At 34.8% G+C, this 18167-nt stretch overlaps 1 protein-coding gene across 1 annotated transcript; it reads right to left on the minus strand.

Moving 5' to 3' along the window:
* Positions 1-11637: 11637 nt before the first annotated feature.
* LOC110683119 lies at positions 11638-12320 on the minus strand. Its single transcript, XM_021859471.1, has 2 exons — positions 12182-12320; positions 11638-12110 (listed from the first exon to the last, which is right to left on the minus strand). The coding sequence occupies exons 1-2, from the start codon at positions 12318-12320 to the stop codon at positions 11638-11640; spliced, it is 612 nt and encodes a 203-aa protein (XP_021715163.1).
* Positions 12321-18167: the final 5847 nt, after the last annotated feature.

Here is an 18167-nt window from a genome sequence, read left to right on the forward strand (position 1 = left end):
CCACGTACCAAAGAGCAGCAACTCTCTTACTTCATGACATGATGCATAAAGAATTCGAGGTCTACGTGGACGATATGATCGTAAAATATAAGGATCGGTCCTAGCCACCAAATAGCCTTTAAGAAAATTCTTCAAAAGACACCGCAAGTACAACACGAGGCTAGACCCAGTTAATTGTGCATTTGGGGTTATCTCAGGGAAGCTTCTAGGTTATGTCATTAGCTCTAGAGGAATTTAAATAAACCCTACCAAAATCAAGGCTATTATGTCTATGCCATCACCCAAGATCGAGAAGCAAATTCAAGGATTCATTGGTCGGTTGCAATACATAAGTAGGTTCATATCAAAACTCACCATGGTGTGTGAACCAATATTCAAGAAACTCAAGAAGAACTTGCCAGTGGTATGGGACGATGACTCTCAAGAAACCTTTTATAAAATCAAAGCCTACCTTGCAAATCCTTCTATATTGGCGCCAGCAGTACCAAACATTCCTCTTCGTCTATACTTGACATTCACCAAAGAAACAATGGGGGCTATGCTTGCACAATAAGTGGAAGGCAAAGAGAATGCCATCTACTACCTAAGTAAGAAGATAGTTGAGTATGAAGTCCGCTACACACCACTTGAGACGTTACCAAAATAAACGGAAATATTGAATTGCATAAACTCAAAGTGTAGAGAGAGAAAACAAGAGTATTAACTAAAAGCTTAAGACTAAAATCTGGAAATTAACTAATGAAAAAAATCGTCCTTCACTTGCTTAGAAAAGCATAGTTATACTTAAGCTCTAAATCCTAAACTTAAACGAAGATTAAAAGTCGCAAAACATCCTCAAAAACACGCGCCCGGTCGGGCGCCATCTCGCTCGGCCGGGCCCGCCTTTTGATAAGGGAACCTCCGCTCGTGCCTGGTGGGCGCGCCTCCGAGCGGAGAGCTGCTCAGGCAAACATGGACTTCCTGGTCGGGCGAGCACTCGGGCAAACATGGTCTTCGATTTGGCCACTTTCTTGACCCAATCCAGATTTCCTCTTTGGGTCTGTACTACTCGGTCCAATGCCTCAAACTCTTCTTCTTCGCCGAGCCCTTAGTTACCGGTTTGATAACTCTAACCGGTCTTGGGCTACGGAAAATGGTCATATGAATGCGCTCCTGCTCCGATGCTCGTAGTGGCTCCAATAAGTCTGGGAAAATGCTCTAAATCCGCAATTTCCTGTAAAATAATACCAAGACTACGAGAACACTAGAAAACGCATATTAGTAATAAAAGTGGCTCTAAAGAGCCAAAAATACTCCTAAATATGACCAAGGGACGGGGGTAAAACACTATATAAAATGACATATCAACAATTCTAGCCTATATGCCCTTTCTTTCCTGCCTAATCTCACCACATACTTTCAAAAGCAATTAACACATAATTACATACCTTAATTCCTTCGCATACATGCACACATAATTCTTAAAATTGAACTTTATATTCAAAAATTAGTTGCCCGAAATAATTAAAAAACTTTGGACCCCTCTAATAAAAAAAAAATTTGGCCCTTATATTTTAAAAAAATTCGGACCTATTTAAAATTAAAAAAAAAAATTAGGTCCTTAAAAAAAAATTCGGACCCCTCAAAAAAATAAATTTCAAAATTATTTAAATAAGCACTTGACCAAGCTTTAAAATCATAGGTACCTAAAAAAAGGTTTTTGGCTTTAGTGGTAATTAAAATCCAACCAAAGCTCCCAAATACCATTTTGCAATACCTAGAAATTTCCACCTTTTAAAAAACTTTTTTTTTTTCTAAATAAATGGGGTTTGTTAAATACTGCCCTCAAATCTCTAACTAACGCCTGCAACATAAAATATGTTTACGAATTTACCCTTATAGATATAAACAAAGAATTTACCCATACAAATCTCTATAGCTACAAATGCTTTTTACTCGATTTTTGGGGAATTAAAAGTGTAGAAAATAAAAGTTACGTGTGTAAGCATTCTAATCCCAAAAGAATGATTACAGAAACAAATTAAAATACACATAGATTACGGAGTGCATATCTACATTCGAAATAAATAAATAACGGAGTACACAACTAAAAAGAAAATAAATTAGAATACACATAGATTACGGAGTACACAGCTAAAAAGAAGATAAATTCGAAATTTCCAAGCAAATGCCCAGAAATTTCGAAAAATCTAGGCAGAAACGCCTAGTTTTTTCAAAATTGCCTAGGGTGTTTGAAAAAACTAGGCGTTTCAGCCTAGGTTTTTCGAAATTTCTGGGCGTTTGCCTGGGAATTTCGAAAACAAAAAAAGTTAAATAATCGTACCGATTCCGTACGGTCCGACGAGCCTCCAGTGAGCAACGTAGGTGGTGTTTCCGGTCTTTCGTTGTCTTCCATGGGATCCAACGAATTAGGTTTTGCAAAATTTAAATTATTTGTTTGATTTTGAAAATAACAGTGGTTGGTGGTTCAACGTGATCGTTGGTGGCCGGTGAACACTAGAGAGAACAGTAAAAAAATTTGTGTAGGGTAAAAGTGTTAAGTTTAGGTAAAAATAATTATTTATAATATTTTTATAACAAGGCTACGTACGTCATTTTAGGTTATTTTGCGGGCGTTAGTTAGAGATTCGAGGGCGACGTTTAGCGGCCCACTAAATGGATCTCATTTTAGGAAATAACCCAAATATTAACGCCAACGAGATAACGACTAAGGCTATTTTCGAAGTCACACAACTGAAGTTTAAAACTAAAAACCAACTTTTCAAAATAAACTTGAGTTCACAACCTCGAAACATAGGTAAAATAAAGCGCTCATAATTTGGAACCAATATAAACATGGCCCTTTAAAAACCTACTTCCTCCCTTCTTTTTTACTTGACTCGATTTGACTTTTACACTATTCACCACCCCTCTTTTGACCATCTTTTGTAAACAATATATAAGTGAATACATATTCAAGTGGGATTTTGTTAGATTTGTCTCAATAAGTACTATCATAATATATAATTTTTATAATTTTTACTTATGGGGAATTAAAGTTATTGATCGTTAAAAATGTGCATTGACAAACGTGATAAAAGAAATAGGTCAAGTAAAAAAGAACGGAGGAAGTATAATACTAAAGTGCTTAACATTCATAATAATCAAAATATATATACTATCATGCCCCTCTGTGGAAACTTCATGAAAAATGCATATATCAAGAAATGAAGTTAGCCACAAAATTTAGTGTTACCATTAACTTGTTCTTGATGATGGAAATGTTTTGATTTTACAATCACGCGACATTTTGATCTTCACATGTAGACTCGGTTTATCTAATAATACACTTGATGTACAGGTTAGTCATCATAATATAAATATTTAAACACTACACAAGTTAATGTTGTATGATACATAATTAACATCAAAGCCAAGATAAGAGTAAAATATTCTATAGTAAAATTTCCTAAAGCTTAGGTAAAAGGTTACTTGTATATTGCTATGACATCACTTATCTCCATCAACGAGGACATTACTAATTGACAGTGGTTGGCGTCGAATTGACAATGACGCCGATATGGCTGGCAACATTGAATTGTTGAAACTATCACTTGGTGGACGATCACCATCTCGTCGTTGGCGACTTTTGTCAACAATCGCTACCATTATGTCGGGATGGCAGATAATTCTTAAATGGTCGAAATCACTATAAATGGATGTAGATGTAGCTTGATGATATAAATGGGTTTGAGTGTGTTCGGAGGGATTTTTTGTGGGGTTGAGATTATAATCTAGCTGCATCCCCACAAACGCCGCCAAATTGTTTATGCTAAATTTCGCACTTAGGATACGGGCTACGGAACAATTAAATTAAAATAAAGAGTGTTAAATGCGGAATATCAATGACGGAAAATAAAGAGAGAAGTGAGACATGATATGGTGACGCGGAAAACCTCGATGAAGATGGGTAAAAACCGCGGGTGGCAATGAGTCCACCAATCCACTATAATATGGGCATAAATCCAATAATTACAAGTACAATGTGTGTGTAATAATTAATAGTGTAATTCATGTGGCAAGGTAGTTGTACATAGAATAGGCTTGGTTTTTATGAGGAAGGTACCTCTATTTGTTGGAGAGTAGTAGGGGGTTTCCTCCATATAAGTAAGAGATAGTGGTTGATTCTTGATCAAGTTTTCCAATGAACGTGGACTATTTTGAGTATTCATACGTGTAACGGCTTCAATTGACTTCTTCTTGTTGGGAAATATCCCCTCCTTGATCGTAGGAGCACTTACAACAACTTTGACTTGTTCTTATGTTTCTTGATCAACTTTGACTTGATCGTTAGTTGTCAACGGTCATACAAAATTGCCCTATAACAACTACAAGCTAGAAGATGATACGGAGTATGTTGCATCATAAATAACATGTATAAGCTCTGGCTAGGATTATGCATCCCCTATATTTGGTCATCATGTGGTATAAGGTATAAACTTTGTAAGTAAAAGGGGTACCAGATTAACTATTTAAAGATTCAAGGTGTTAAATTAGATCAACTACTACGAGAGGGGGGTGAATTGTAGTAAGTGTTAAGGTTTTACAGTAATTCAACAACAAGAACTACTTATGATTGTGGGAACAAAACCTAAACAGTGTATAATTAATATCAAATTATACAACAATCCAAATACTAATCAAAGTATTACAAAACAAGCACCAAATATACAATGTAATTCAGAAATTACAAAAGAAAACATTGAAAAATTCTATACTTGCTCAACTCCAAGCCTTCACCAAGAACATGAACATAAGAATGTTGATGACCAATTGAGTCTCAATCCTTGATACTCTATCTTAGGCGTGTATACACTTTCCTAAGGAGGTTCATTTCCCCCACAACAGTGCTTGGGTTCAATCCAGAAATCCTCTTTGAGATACAAAAACAGCTATTTCGTTCTTTGCACTAAGAATCGAAATAAAGATGACAAATTCACCAAGATTGGATTAATTGAAAGAGTTTTTCTAACAAAAGTTTGCAAGAAATTTGAGAGAAAATGTGGAGAATACTTTTTTGGAGAGATGAGGAATTAACTTTTGTATATTTTCTTTCACGAAAATATGTCTTTTAATAAAAGACTCAACCGTCAGGAAAAACCGCAAAACAGGGAGGCGCGGGCGCGCCTCCCAAAATCTGTGAGATTCCACAAGAATGCAGTGAGGGGCGCAGTTTAGGCGCGGGCGCTCCATCAGGACGCACGGTCGCGCCACCAGCCGCGCGGGCGCACCAACCACACCCTTCCAATTTACTGATTTCCAGAGAGGTGCGCGGTTTAGGCGCACTCTCTCCGCGGCCGCGCCTACCTTGCGCGGGCGCTCTTCATGGGTGCGAGCGCGTAACCATCAACACTCTAAATATCCAACAGTAAGTTCCAGTTCGGTCAATCTTTTGCGGAATATAAAAGCAAAACTCAAAAGGAACTTAAAGCATACAACAAGTTTTACGAGGAAGTTTTCCAGGGCCCAACTGAAAGTAAAACCTCGACCTTTCTCAGGATTTGCACACCAAAACTTCACTATAATAGGGCAACTCCTAGTTACAACCTATTACATACAAACCTTTCTCACAAGTACCTCCACGACAACTTGCTACACTCACAAGTTCCTTCCCGGACACTTTCTACCTAATAGGACCCTATCTTGCCCAACCTAAGTCACACACTTAGATTCACTCAACATTCCCAGAGTGCCTACACTCTGATTCACACTGGAAGCTTCTCACTGTGCACTCACAACTACACGGGAATTATAGAGAATTCACACTCACCCCAAAAACCAATTACAACACAAAGACTTACTCTAATAAAGAAATGGAAAGCTACACATGAAACCCGAAATCAAAATGATAAAGCTTAAACCTTTGGCAAATTTACTCTTAAGAACTTAGTGGTATTCACACTTTAACTCTCACTTTACTTTGAAGAACTTTTTCCTTATTTATAGAAGATGTCAACTTAGCAAAGTAGGGCTTTGATAAAATGATAAGTTAAAGATAAATCAGAATTTCAACCTTATCATATTAAAACAGAAATCATGTAAACTTAATTCCGTTTTTAAAGCAAACCTTTCCTTAGTCAAAGTAAGAGATAAAACCAAGTAAACCAGATTTTAAGAGATAAAATCGATTAAATTATTTTTCATATACTCAAGATAATATTTTACGAATTAATTAGTTTGCCAAGTGATGAATCATATTTATATAGGTTTTTAAGGCACGTTCATGCTAGTTTTATAATTTTTTCTTAGTGTTCTTAGTTGTTTTTAGAGTCGTGTCCGCATAAGTTACCATATGTCACTCTATTATGCTCCGTTTGTGTTTTTCTTAGTGTTTCAGGTGATTTCATAGTCATTTGGACGCTTTCGAAGTGTTTGGAGATGATTCAGATGATATTTGAATGGAAATCGATGGATCGGGTTCATTAATCGAGGGATTTATGCTCGTGGATGTTGTCTCTAAAGATTTTATGCATGAGAATATAGCATCCACAAGGGTCGCTATGCATCTTTCGGGAATGCATTTCAGTTAGAAACGAAGAAGAACGATGGTTTGCAAAGATTAAAAATGACCTTTGCTCACTCTTTTGATCATAACTTGAGTTCTACAGATTGGATTGAAGCGATTCAAATTGCATTAGAAACTAGATTTAAAGAGATTTCGAATGATAGGTCACACGCCCCAAGACGTTTCCCAGAACAAACGTTATAGACGTTTGAATCAAGTAATGCAGTCAGCCACCTGAGGGATATATTGCTGTGGGTCTGTCTAGCGCCCACTCGAGGCAAGCTGCAGCTACTGCCAGCCCGCGGTCACCAGCCCTGCGCCCGCGGGTTTTGGCGAGGGATCTTGATGCCACAAGCAGCCTTAGAAAATCCCGAGCAGCGATGAGTCACCTTTATCTTTCGTATTCACATGCTACGTCATCGCTTATTATCCAATAATATTCTAGCTTATATTTTTATTTATTTATTTCTATTTTAATTAGCTTAGGATTAGGTTTTAATATAAATACTTGAGAGGATTTTATTTCTTCTCTTATGCTTTATTTTATGCTTGAACGTTCTTTTAGTTTTCTACTCCATTGTTGAACCCTAGTTTATTGTTATTCATTAATTTAATATTTGAGGTATTTCATTCAATCTTTCGTCTTTTATTTGATTAATTATGAATTCAAGTTCATTTATTCCTTTAGTTTTGTTTATTTCAATTTTGAGTGAGTACTCGTTTTCTAGGGCCAAGTGAGGGAAGCTATGTTTATACCTTGATTATTTGTGCTTAATTATTTATAAATTTATGAATCAGGGTTTGAATGATTCCAATTGATTTGTGCTTTATTGTTTGATTCATGTATTTGGCCAATATCATAAGTTGATTATTTAGCTAATAAAAATTAGAATTGAAAGATCATATTTGTAGAGGCTTAATTACAATTGGCGGATTTGATTAAGTTAGCGACCGAACTACATATGTTAATTCATAAGCGTTAATTCCCGATCGTAGGATTAACATGTGCTTTAATTATTCTACCCAGTTTATTTATCAATGAATTGTTTGCATTTCTTGGATTGGTATAAGCATGGTGGACCGAACGTATGTCCTAGACCTTTATTTATTTGAGAACAACCTTATTTTCATTATTTTCCTAGTTTAGTTAATTGATATCAAATCACTCTTCATTTTTTCAAATAGTTTATAATAATTGGGCAAAAACTAATAGAACCTGTCTCCCTGTGGAATTCGACCCGTATTTTCTAAGTCTCTGCTAACAACAGACACCGTGCAATTGCGGTATAACTTTTTATCTGATTTCCAATAAGTTCCATGCATATCAACCAATCATATATTTATATCAACCCTAAATAAAAAACTTACCTTTAATACAACCTAAGTTATGAAGTTCATCTTTATGATTGATATCTCGAGCTCTGCATTGGTTTTTGATTCTTGAAGTCATGTTCCATCATTACACTGGAACTCGCAGACTAAGTCATTACAACCTGTTGTCTTTCTTTCTCCATCATTACACTGGAACTTGCTTCTGTTAGAGAGCCCTTGATATGTTCCTATTAGGGAACACCTTGTAGTTCCATCTAGTTTTGTTCAGAGAACTTCTTTCTGGAACTCTTCCTTTGATCTTACTTGCCATCCTTAGTCTTCTTAAGTTCCTCTGTTCCAGACCTCACTTTTACTCCCAGCGTTTACTTATTCTGCAAACATCAAAACACTAGTAAACTCTTATTAGATAGAAGTTTGCTCAATCATCAACATCATCATCAAAATCACTTAAGAGTCAACACAAGGGCACTAAAAGGAGTAAGTCGTGTTATCCAAGGTGCAAATTGTATAGATTAAAGGGGTATTGGACTAACTAATCATCTAAGTGAGGGGACTTAAAGGAGTAAGTCATGTACTCATGTATTCAAGGTACACCCTATACATTATAGGAATCCCGGATTAAGTATTCAGAATCCAAGTGAGAGCACTAAAATGAGTAGCTTGTGAATGATTATTGGATGTGAATCAATTAATAAAAGTTAAACTTAATTAAACATGTTTATAATATAAACTAAGTCTATTTCAAACTTGTTAATTAATTTTAAGTCATTCTATTCAACGAGTATGTCAGGAATTGATTTTCCTTAGTTGTATTACTTTATGAACAAGTATATATATACAACCTAACAAGATATTAGGGCCGGTAACATTGGCCCATTAACTATAAAATATTAGGCTTAACACCCCCCTGAAGTTGGAGCATGCAAATCACAAATGCCTAACTTGCCAAGTAAATACAAAAATTGGTGTTTGCTTAAGGCCTTATTGAATATATCCGCGAGTTATTAAGTTGTCTTCACATAAGACGGACTAATAACCCCTTCTTGAATTTCATCCCTAACATAATGACAATCAACAATATGCTTGGTGCGTTCATGAAAGACCGAATTCTGCGCAATATATAACGCTGATTGACTATCACAAAATAAGCTCATCGCACGTGGATACGAGACTCCCAAACTGTCAAGTAGCACCTTCAACCATTTCAACTCTGAAGTAATTGCCGACATTGAATGATACTCTACCTCTACAGAAGACTTAGAGACAATATGTTGTTTCTTGGTCTTTTAAGAAATCGGAGAACCACCAAGAAACACCAACGAACTAGAAATCAACCGTCTCATCAAAGGACAACTAGCCCAATCCGAGTCACACCATCCTTTCAAATGTAGATCACAATCTGAACCCAAAAGCATCCCTTGACCCGAACAACCTTTTAAGTAGCGTACCACACGAAGTACTGCCTCCCAATGATTGTGACGAGGTTGTTGAATAAATTGAGATAAGATATGAACTCTATAAGCCAAATCAGGTCTAGTAAAAGACAAATAGATCAAACGACCCACAAGACGACGATACATTTCGGGGTCATCAATAAGAGGTGTCTCTGATTTAGCTAGTGTATGATTTTTCTCAATCAGAGTACCGGTCGGTCATGCCCCTAGTAAACATGATTCAACAATAATATCAAGAGTATATTTCCCTTGACATAAAAATATGCCCTCCGGACTTTGTGCAACCTCAATACCAAGAAAAGTACTTTAACACACCAAAATCTTTCATATAAAAACAATCACTCAAATATGATTTAAAAGCAGATATTGTAGAAGAATCATTCCCCGAAATGATTAAATCTTCAACATACACAAGGACACTGTGATGAATAGCCTCATGATTCAGAGTGAATAGAGATTAATCGGAATACGATTGCTAAAAACCATACCTTTTGAGAAAGCTAGACAATTTGGAAAACCAACAATGGGGTGCTTGTCGAAGGCCATACAAAGAATTTTGTAGGCGACATACCATGCCATGTTGAGAACCATGAAATCCGAGAGGAGGCTTCATATAGATTTCCTCATCAAGATCACCATGAAGAAAGGCATTATGAACATCCATTTGATGTAATTTCCAATTTTTAGCAGCAACAACAGCTAAGAAAGCACGAACGGTGACCACATACAGGTGCAAATGTCTCATTATAATCAATACCTTCGACTTGATTATTATCGAAAATAACAAGTCGAGCCTTCAATCTTTCAATTGTGCCATCTGAATTATGTTTCACCTTGTAATCCCATCTGCACCCGAGAGCCTTCTTCCCCGAAGGTAATTCTTACATTACCTAAGTTTCATTATTTTCCAAGGCAAAGATTTCTTTTTGCATAGCCTCTCCCCACCCCTCATGTTGCATAGCCTATTTAAAATTACGAGGCTCAACCACCGTATCTACAACTGCAACAAATACACAGTGTCGCAAAGAAAATTTATCACAATTCACAAAATGTGCTATAGGATAAGGAGTAACTTAGGAGCTTGGATTGAGCAGTGAACTGGGATAGATAGATGCACTCGGAAGAGATATAGTATGTGCAACATAATCCTGATGCCAACCCGATGGACGACGCTCACGTGTACCACAATCAAGCGGAAGAAAAGTGTCGGCAGAAATTGTAGCATCTGTAGTAGAGAAGCTGCCAGTAGCTGCTGCACTATGGATGGCAACAGGTGCCACGGGCTGGCCGTGGCTAGCAGCGTTCTCCACATGAGGACTGCGGAGCGGACTACTTGTCTCTTCCAAAGTCTCCACATTATAATTTGTAGCATTGGCTTCCTCACTCACCTCTAAGACCAACTCCAAATCATCCAACAACTCATGGTCAATCCCCACATTATTTTCATTTGCATCAGGAGCAACCACATTATTATTACTATTAACACTAGCAAAAGGAAATTCATTTTCATGAAATTGCACATCACGCGACACAAAAATATCTCCCTTGCCAATATCATATAATTTCCACCCCTTTTTGCCATGAGGATAACCAATAAAAACACACTTCCTACTCCTAGGAGCAAATTTATCACCTTTGGATCTTTGATCATGAGCAAAACTAAGACAACCAAAAACTCTCATTTCATCAAAAGTAGGTTCTTTGCCAAATAAGACCTCATACCGTGTCTTATTGTCTAGTAAACGAGAGGAAGTACGATTAATCAAATATACCGCCCTAAGAAAACATTCACCCTATAAATCAATCGACAGATTTCCCTAAAACATAATGCACGACCCACATTTATTATATGTTGGTGTTTACGCTCACCTCAACCATTTTGTTGTGGAATACCAACACAAGAAGTTTGAAGTAAAATGCCATGTTCATTAAAGTAGGGAAGCATGTGTTTAAATTTCGTACCATTGTCACTCCGGACACATTTCACAGACACTTCAAAATGAGTTTTAATCCTAGCAAAGAATGAGCAAAAAGATGAATAGACCTCGGTTTTGTCATTTAATAAGTAAACCCAAACACCCCTTGAAAAATCCTCGACAAGGGTCAGAAAATAGTGTGCACCACAAGCAGAAGGCAGGGACGAAGCCAGGATTTTCAAGTCCTGGGGGCCGGACTTGTTGAACAAAGGATTGATGGAAAAATTTAAAAAGTACTAGTATTTTATTGTTACAAAAAAAAATTAGTTGAATCGTACTCTACAATTTTTCATAGTAGCAAAATCATCAATTAAAGATTCAACACTAAAACCTACAACAATCTCTTTTTCTGTGTATATACTACCAAAACATCTCTAAGAAAATCATCCTCCATTTTACTCATTAGTTGAGTTTTGACGATATTCATTGCATAAAAGTCACGCTCACAAGTTGCTGTAGAGACAGGAAGAGTTAGCACAAGACGAATCAATCGATCAACAAGAGGATATGTAGACAATTTCCCTATTGTAGTTAACTCTTGGCAAAGATGTGATAAGGTAGGTAACTTATCAAATAGCATACGTACACAAATATCCAAGTAAAAATGTTGCAACTCACATTCAAGTTGATATTTTTCTTGTTCAGAGAAGTCTTCAGGGTAATGCCTTTGCACCAAATGGCATATTTTATCAACATTAAAAGACTTAAAAGAGTCTTTAAGATCCAATGTTGCACTCAATATAAGAATATCAATCATTTGTTCATCAAACCTATTATTAATTTCTTGTAGTTGCAAATCTGAAGCTGCAATAAACAAATCAACTCAATAATGATGCTCCATTGTTATTTTCCACCTTAACGAGAACGGCCTTTACCGGCTGTGTAAAGAGTAGTCATATCTGGAATATCAACATTATGCTTCTCACAAAAAGACTTAACCTTTTGAAACAAATCATCCCAACCAGTCAATCTAAAATTTTGTATCAAGTCTTTTGTTGTAGAAACAAGACCCATAGCATTCACTATATCTTGACCACGCCATTGTAGAGCTTGGCTTTATTTAGCGGTCACCCTTAAAAGTTCCCTCATCAAGTGTAAAATAAAAATGAACTCAAAGGACATTAATGTATCATAAGCAGCATCAGCATTGGCACGTTGTTCAGAATTTCCTTCTTTAATAATGGATACAAGAACAGTACCTGTAGAAGCAAATGTCCTCACTAAACTGTAGATTGAATTCAGATGAGATTTCCATCGAGTATCAGCAGCACGCTGCAAGTTCCCTATTTGATTCAATCCTCTCCCAGTTTGAACCTCGTCATTAGCAATCTTGTTTGCTAATTCAGCTTTTTGTGCAGCTTGTAATTCATCATGTCTTTTCGAAGATGCATCAACTATATTGACTATAATTGCCAATTTAGTGAAAAATTGTTGTATGGGAATCACTTCTTTTGTAGCTCCAACCAAAGCTAATTGAAGCCGATAAGCAAAACAATGAACAAAGTATGCATAGGGTGAATCTATCAATATTAAAGCTTTCAAACCATTAAATTCCCCTCTCATATTAGAAGCTCCGTCATATCCTTGACCACGAATACTTTTTGGGTTCAAGTTATGATAAGACAATACTTTATATAATTCTTGTTGCAAGGTTAATGATGAAGTGTTTTCCACATGAACAAGATCAAAAAATCGTTCTTTTAAAATTACATCATGATAAACAAACCTTAAAACAATTTCCATTTGTTCTCTTAGTTCCCTATCTTGGGATTCGTCAAGGATGACACAAAATTTTGATTCTCCAATTTCCTTTCTTATTTTATCTTACACTTTTTTCGCTAAAATTTCCAAAATCTCCTTTTGAATTGTGGATGACGTATATGAAGCATTCCCAAAAAATATAATGTTAGTTAAATAATGTATGGGAGCAATGAATAAAAATACAAATTCTCTAAAAAAAAGTTATAATGAGTACCTGGAGCACTTTGCAAAACGACTTTGTTCACATGTTTGTTGTATGAGACTATAAATTTTATTAACTCAAGAAAGTTTTCTTGATTCTTAGAGTTTACAATCTCATCATGGCCTCTAAATGGATAATTTTGCAATGCTAGCTAACGAACTGCATCAATTGAAGTTTTTAATTGCAACTTGTTATTCTTAATTTCTTCTTCTGTCTGCCTTAAAAGTGCTGGTTGAATATGTTGCTTTGTATTCAACAAGTCATCACACGCTTTTTGATTCTTATTGTGCTAGGAATTCGGACCTTACTTTTCCCATATGATTCAAAAAGGAACAATTCTTTCCACTATTCACTTTTTTCCAATTAGTAAACCCATCATGGGTAAAACATCTGGTTGCTTTATTTGTAAAAAGAAAGCATGGAAAACAGAATGCAGGATCTTTTGATGGAGAATATTCTAACCAAGGAAATTGTTTAAACCGCGTTGACTGAAATGAACAACGATGTTTTTTCTGACCCAGAATAGGGATAATCATCTTGAATGGGTTGAAACGCTTTTAGTCTAAGATACTCCCTTCTTATTTGCTCATGCTCATTGGGATGATAGTCACTAATTTGTTTGCGTAGTCCGGGATTACGCTCAAGAGTACATGAGGTATTATATCATATGTTTCAACTCTTGGAACCTTTTGCGGGTTCTTAGTTACGGGAATTGAAATAGTAGATCTTTTTTGCCCCTCAAAACTTGTGTTTTGCTCATTATCATCACTCAAATTACTTTCGGGATTCAAATTTGCCTTTGAAGTGGAACCCTCTTCTTGTTGATTATTAACTTTTTTGTAAAAAAAACTAGTGTTTTTGATTTCATGATTAACCTATATCAATATAAAAACAACAAATATCAATTAAGTAGCATATAACCCTAAAATTTAATACTAAAGGTACATTCAATAAATTAAAAATTAGCCAAAATTATTAAATAAATAAACATATTAACCAAGTAAACAACTAATCACAATCATGTATATAAAAATAAGAAATTTATTAATTGAATGAAATTACATATTTTAAAAAAATTAATCAAAAAGAAGAATTTTAAAAAATACATGTTTTGGTTGATTTGCTTCTGAACAATGGTAATTGATGAGTTTAATCTCAAAATATGATTGCCGTCAGTAGCCTCGTATTAATTTCACGTTATTAAGTGTATTTGGAGCTTTGGCCAAATATTTGAGTAATGGGATTCGAACCCAGCCTCCTTGGGAAAAAGCCATCATTACCCAACCAACTTGAAAAGCTTTATTTATTCTTGTATATGTGTCTTTAATACTATATATAATAATTTTAAGGGGGGCTAAGAGATATGAATCATGGGCCGCAAATCTAGGCCGGGGAGGCCGGGCCTCCACCAGCCCCCTCCCTTCGCCCTTGGTGGAAGGAGTTTTATACGACCCCCACAAATCACAATGTATCATTTTAAAAATACGGCTAGCACGACTATCACTAATAGGAAAACTATTCTTGGTTTGCTTAGCTTGAGGACAAATTGCACATGCCTTATGTAAATATTTACTACCAGAACTACCTCTAATAGCAATGAGTAACTTGACAATTTTTTTTCTGACGGATGCCCCAAACGTGGATGCCACAACTCAAATGTAGAGACCTCCGGACCTGTGACCGCACATACATTTGGGATACGCCAGAAATAGTAGACTCTATCTATTCGTTCACTTCGTTCACTGCCTCCAATCAGGCTCCCCGAGTTTTGATCCTGTATAGCACATAAAGAATTAGTGAATCGTACATAACAATAAGTGTCATCAATCAATTTAGAGACCGATATCAAATTGCAATTTAATTTAGGAACAAATAAGATATGTTCAAGAATAATTCCATCCGCCAAGAAAACACGACCCTCCTTTGTAGCAACTGCTTGAGCACCATCGGGAAGGCTAACAGGGCATGGTAGAATGGATTGAACATCTAGTAGAGAGGACTAGTGACCCGTCAAATGATAAGAGGCACCTGTGTCAATAATACAAGACAAAGAAAAATAATCACCGATCCTCATGTTTGGCGAACAATTGGTGGTGAGATTAGTGTATGATGCTGCCGTAGCGTGAGCAAAGACAACAACAAGCGGCGTGTGAGCGGCGACAGTAAAGGGAGTAGTGAATGAGGCAGCGACAACCAGACTTGTTGGAGAAGCTCTCCCTTGGTTGTCGTATTTTATAAGCCACCAATCAGGGTAGCCATGGACCAAAAATAAGCAGTATAATCGTGAGCCAATCGATGACAATGGGTACAATACAAATTCGACTTATATATCATGTTGCTTCGATAGAGAATTATCATACTTCAAAGTACTTTGTTGATTGTAGAAGTGAGAAAAAGAACCAATCTTGCCTTCATCATCCATTGTTGATCAAGCAGTAGAGTGTTAGAAAAGAGATTTTTTTTTTTTTTTTTTTTTTTTTTTTTTGTTTAGAGAGGTAAAAAAATTTAGGGTTTAGAAATTTAGAGGCTCCGATATCATATCAGGAATTGATTTTCCTTAGTTGTATTAGTGTATGAACAAGTATATATATATATATATATATATATATATATATATATATATATATATATATATATATATATATATATATATATATATATATATATATATATATATATATATATATATATATATATATATATATATATATATATATATATATACACAACCTAACAAGAAATTAGGGCCAATAATATTAGCTCATTATCTATACAATATTAGGCTTGACAGAGTATAATTTTATAAGAATTATTTAATCGATTCTAAAATTATATACTACTAGAAATTTGTTTGTGGAAAAGAAAGACTACACGTGTATGCTTTAGCTCAAACATGGATTATGGTCTTATGGACGGAGCAGGGAAGAAACATCTCATCTTTCGTCGATCCTTATCAATCACAATTGTTTTGGTTTTTTTTTTTCTAATGAACTTCAGTCATAATAATTAGGTTCAAAATTCTACTTTATTGAAATTCGGCATTGATATCTTATCGTTATTTCATTTCTCATGTCGACTACATAATATTTATAATCAACTTGCTACTAATGCACCCATAAAAACATATACAAGTATTTAATAATTTTGCACCATAATATATGTTGTCTTTCTTTGATTTTGGATTTTGGTTTATGCATATCCTATTCCTAAATTATTGGGATTTAATGAAATTTTGTTGCACAATAATCAACAGTCCAAGAAGAGCCCACTTTAAGGCTATGTTTCTTGACCTTATTTTAACATATTATTACTTATTATTTATAGCATCATATTAAGTCAAAAATACTGGAATGGGAATACTCACAAACTAGATTGATTTTTATTATATCGGTTTACTTATTATAAAATATCTTTATCCATTAGTCAAAATAACAAAAAACTAGCAAGTCATGTAGGGAGTACATACTCTACTTGTACAGTTGTACGTGTCTATAAATATAACCTAGAAAGCAAAAAAAAAAAAAAAAAAAAAAAAAAAAAAAAAAACTCCGTAGTAATCAAGAAATTCAATAATTTATTACAATCTCGTACGTTTTATCAAATCAAGAAATAACTTGTGTGGACCTGAGGTTTATACGCATGCATGTAACTGGCATTATATTGAATACAGTGACCCTTATCTTGAACATAATGACCCTAATTTTAACATAATGACCTTCATTATTCATATTGACCAGTATATAAAAAATTTCATTAAAAAAAAACCTCTTATAGGCTTTATAATACCACAATGAGTGATTTTTTTTTTATTAATAAAAAAATCATAGTGTGTCTAATGTTAGTGGTCCACAATAAATTAGTATGAACCAGGTTCATTTAAGAATTTGTAATAAAATCAACAAAAATCAATTTTAATTTACAGATATAATTTACAACTAGTAAAAATAAGAATCATGATTAATAATTTCCCAAATCATCAACTTTGGACCTATTAATCGCACAACACAAATCACAGCTTTAACAAGCTATGAACTAATAATGATAACAAAAAAAGTTGCTTAAAAGAATCCAAGAAATAGAATAATTTTAGTCCAACTCCAAAATTAAGCAAAATCTAAAACCAATGAATAGAGCAATTCTGTAGTGAATAGAGCAATTCTGTAGTGAAAGCAAAGTCAAAAAGAATATAAAAAAAGTGAACACACCCTAAATATAATACGTAGTAATACCAATATTGCAGTATTTTGGTTGTAAGAAGAATGTTAATTTTCTCTCTCTTCGTCAAAAACAAACTCACAAATGATTAATTGCCAGCAAATCACATGCAGTCTCCTTTAGACCAATTAGACCCCTGTCGGTAGCACCACCTCTTCCCAGCTCACCTCCTCCTTTTTTTTTTTTTTTTTTTTTTTTTTTTTTTTTTTTTGCGTTATTTTGCACTCGCAAAAAATTATTTCTCAAACTTAACGTTTTTTTTCCACTAAAATTCACAAATTTTATGTTTTCATCTTTTGCTCTTGTCCAAAAAAAAAAAAAAAAAAAAAAAATTCACAAATTTCTCGTTAATTTGCCCAAATCTATAAACTATTTATTGGTATAAGTAGAGTTGCCAAAAATCTTACACAACATGATAGTATAATACAAATTGGACACAAAAACAAGTTAGTATCAAGAATCTCTGATACATTTAGTTAATTAGGTCATTATAAATTTACAATTACTCCCTGAACACATTTAATTATGCGTGTCGACTTATGCTTCCTTGTTTATCTTTGAAAACAAATACAAGCATTACTTGTTTGCCAACTTTAAAACAATATTCACCATGTAGCAATATATACGTCAAACCCTTGTTATTTCGAAATTTAGGACATACAGAGTAACTTTTTTACTCCCTC

The sequence above is a fragment of the Chenopodium quinoa genome, unplaced genomic scaffold, assembly GCF_001683475.1.
Source record: "Chenopodium quinoa cultivar QQ74 unplaced genomic scaffold, ASM168347v1, whole genome shotgun sequence".
In the NCBI taxonomy this organism is placed as follows: Eukaryota; Viridiplantae; Streptophyta; class Magnoliopsida; order Caryophyllales; family Amaranthaceae; genus Chenopodium; species Chenopodium quinoa.

Bases quoted from the DNA above. Each gene is read 5' to 3' on its own strand.
- LOC110683119 (XM_021859471.1), bottom strand. From the start codon at position 12,320: ATGGGTCTTGTTTCTACAACAAAAGACTTGATACAAAATTTTAGATTG. The intron at 12,111-12,181 runs GTAAAGGCCGTT...TGTTTATTGCAG, and splicing joins GACTACTCTTTACACAGCCG to CTTCAGATTTGCAACTACAA.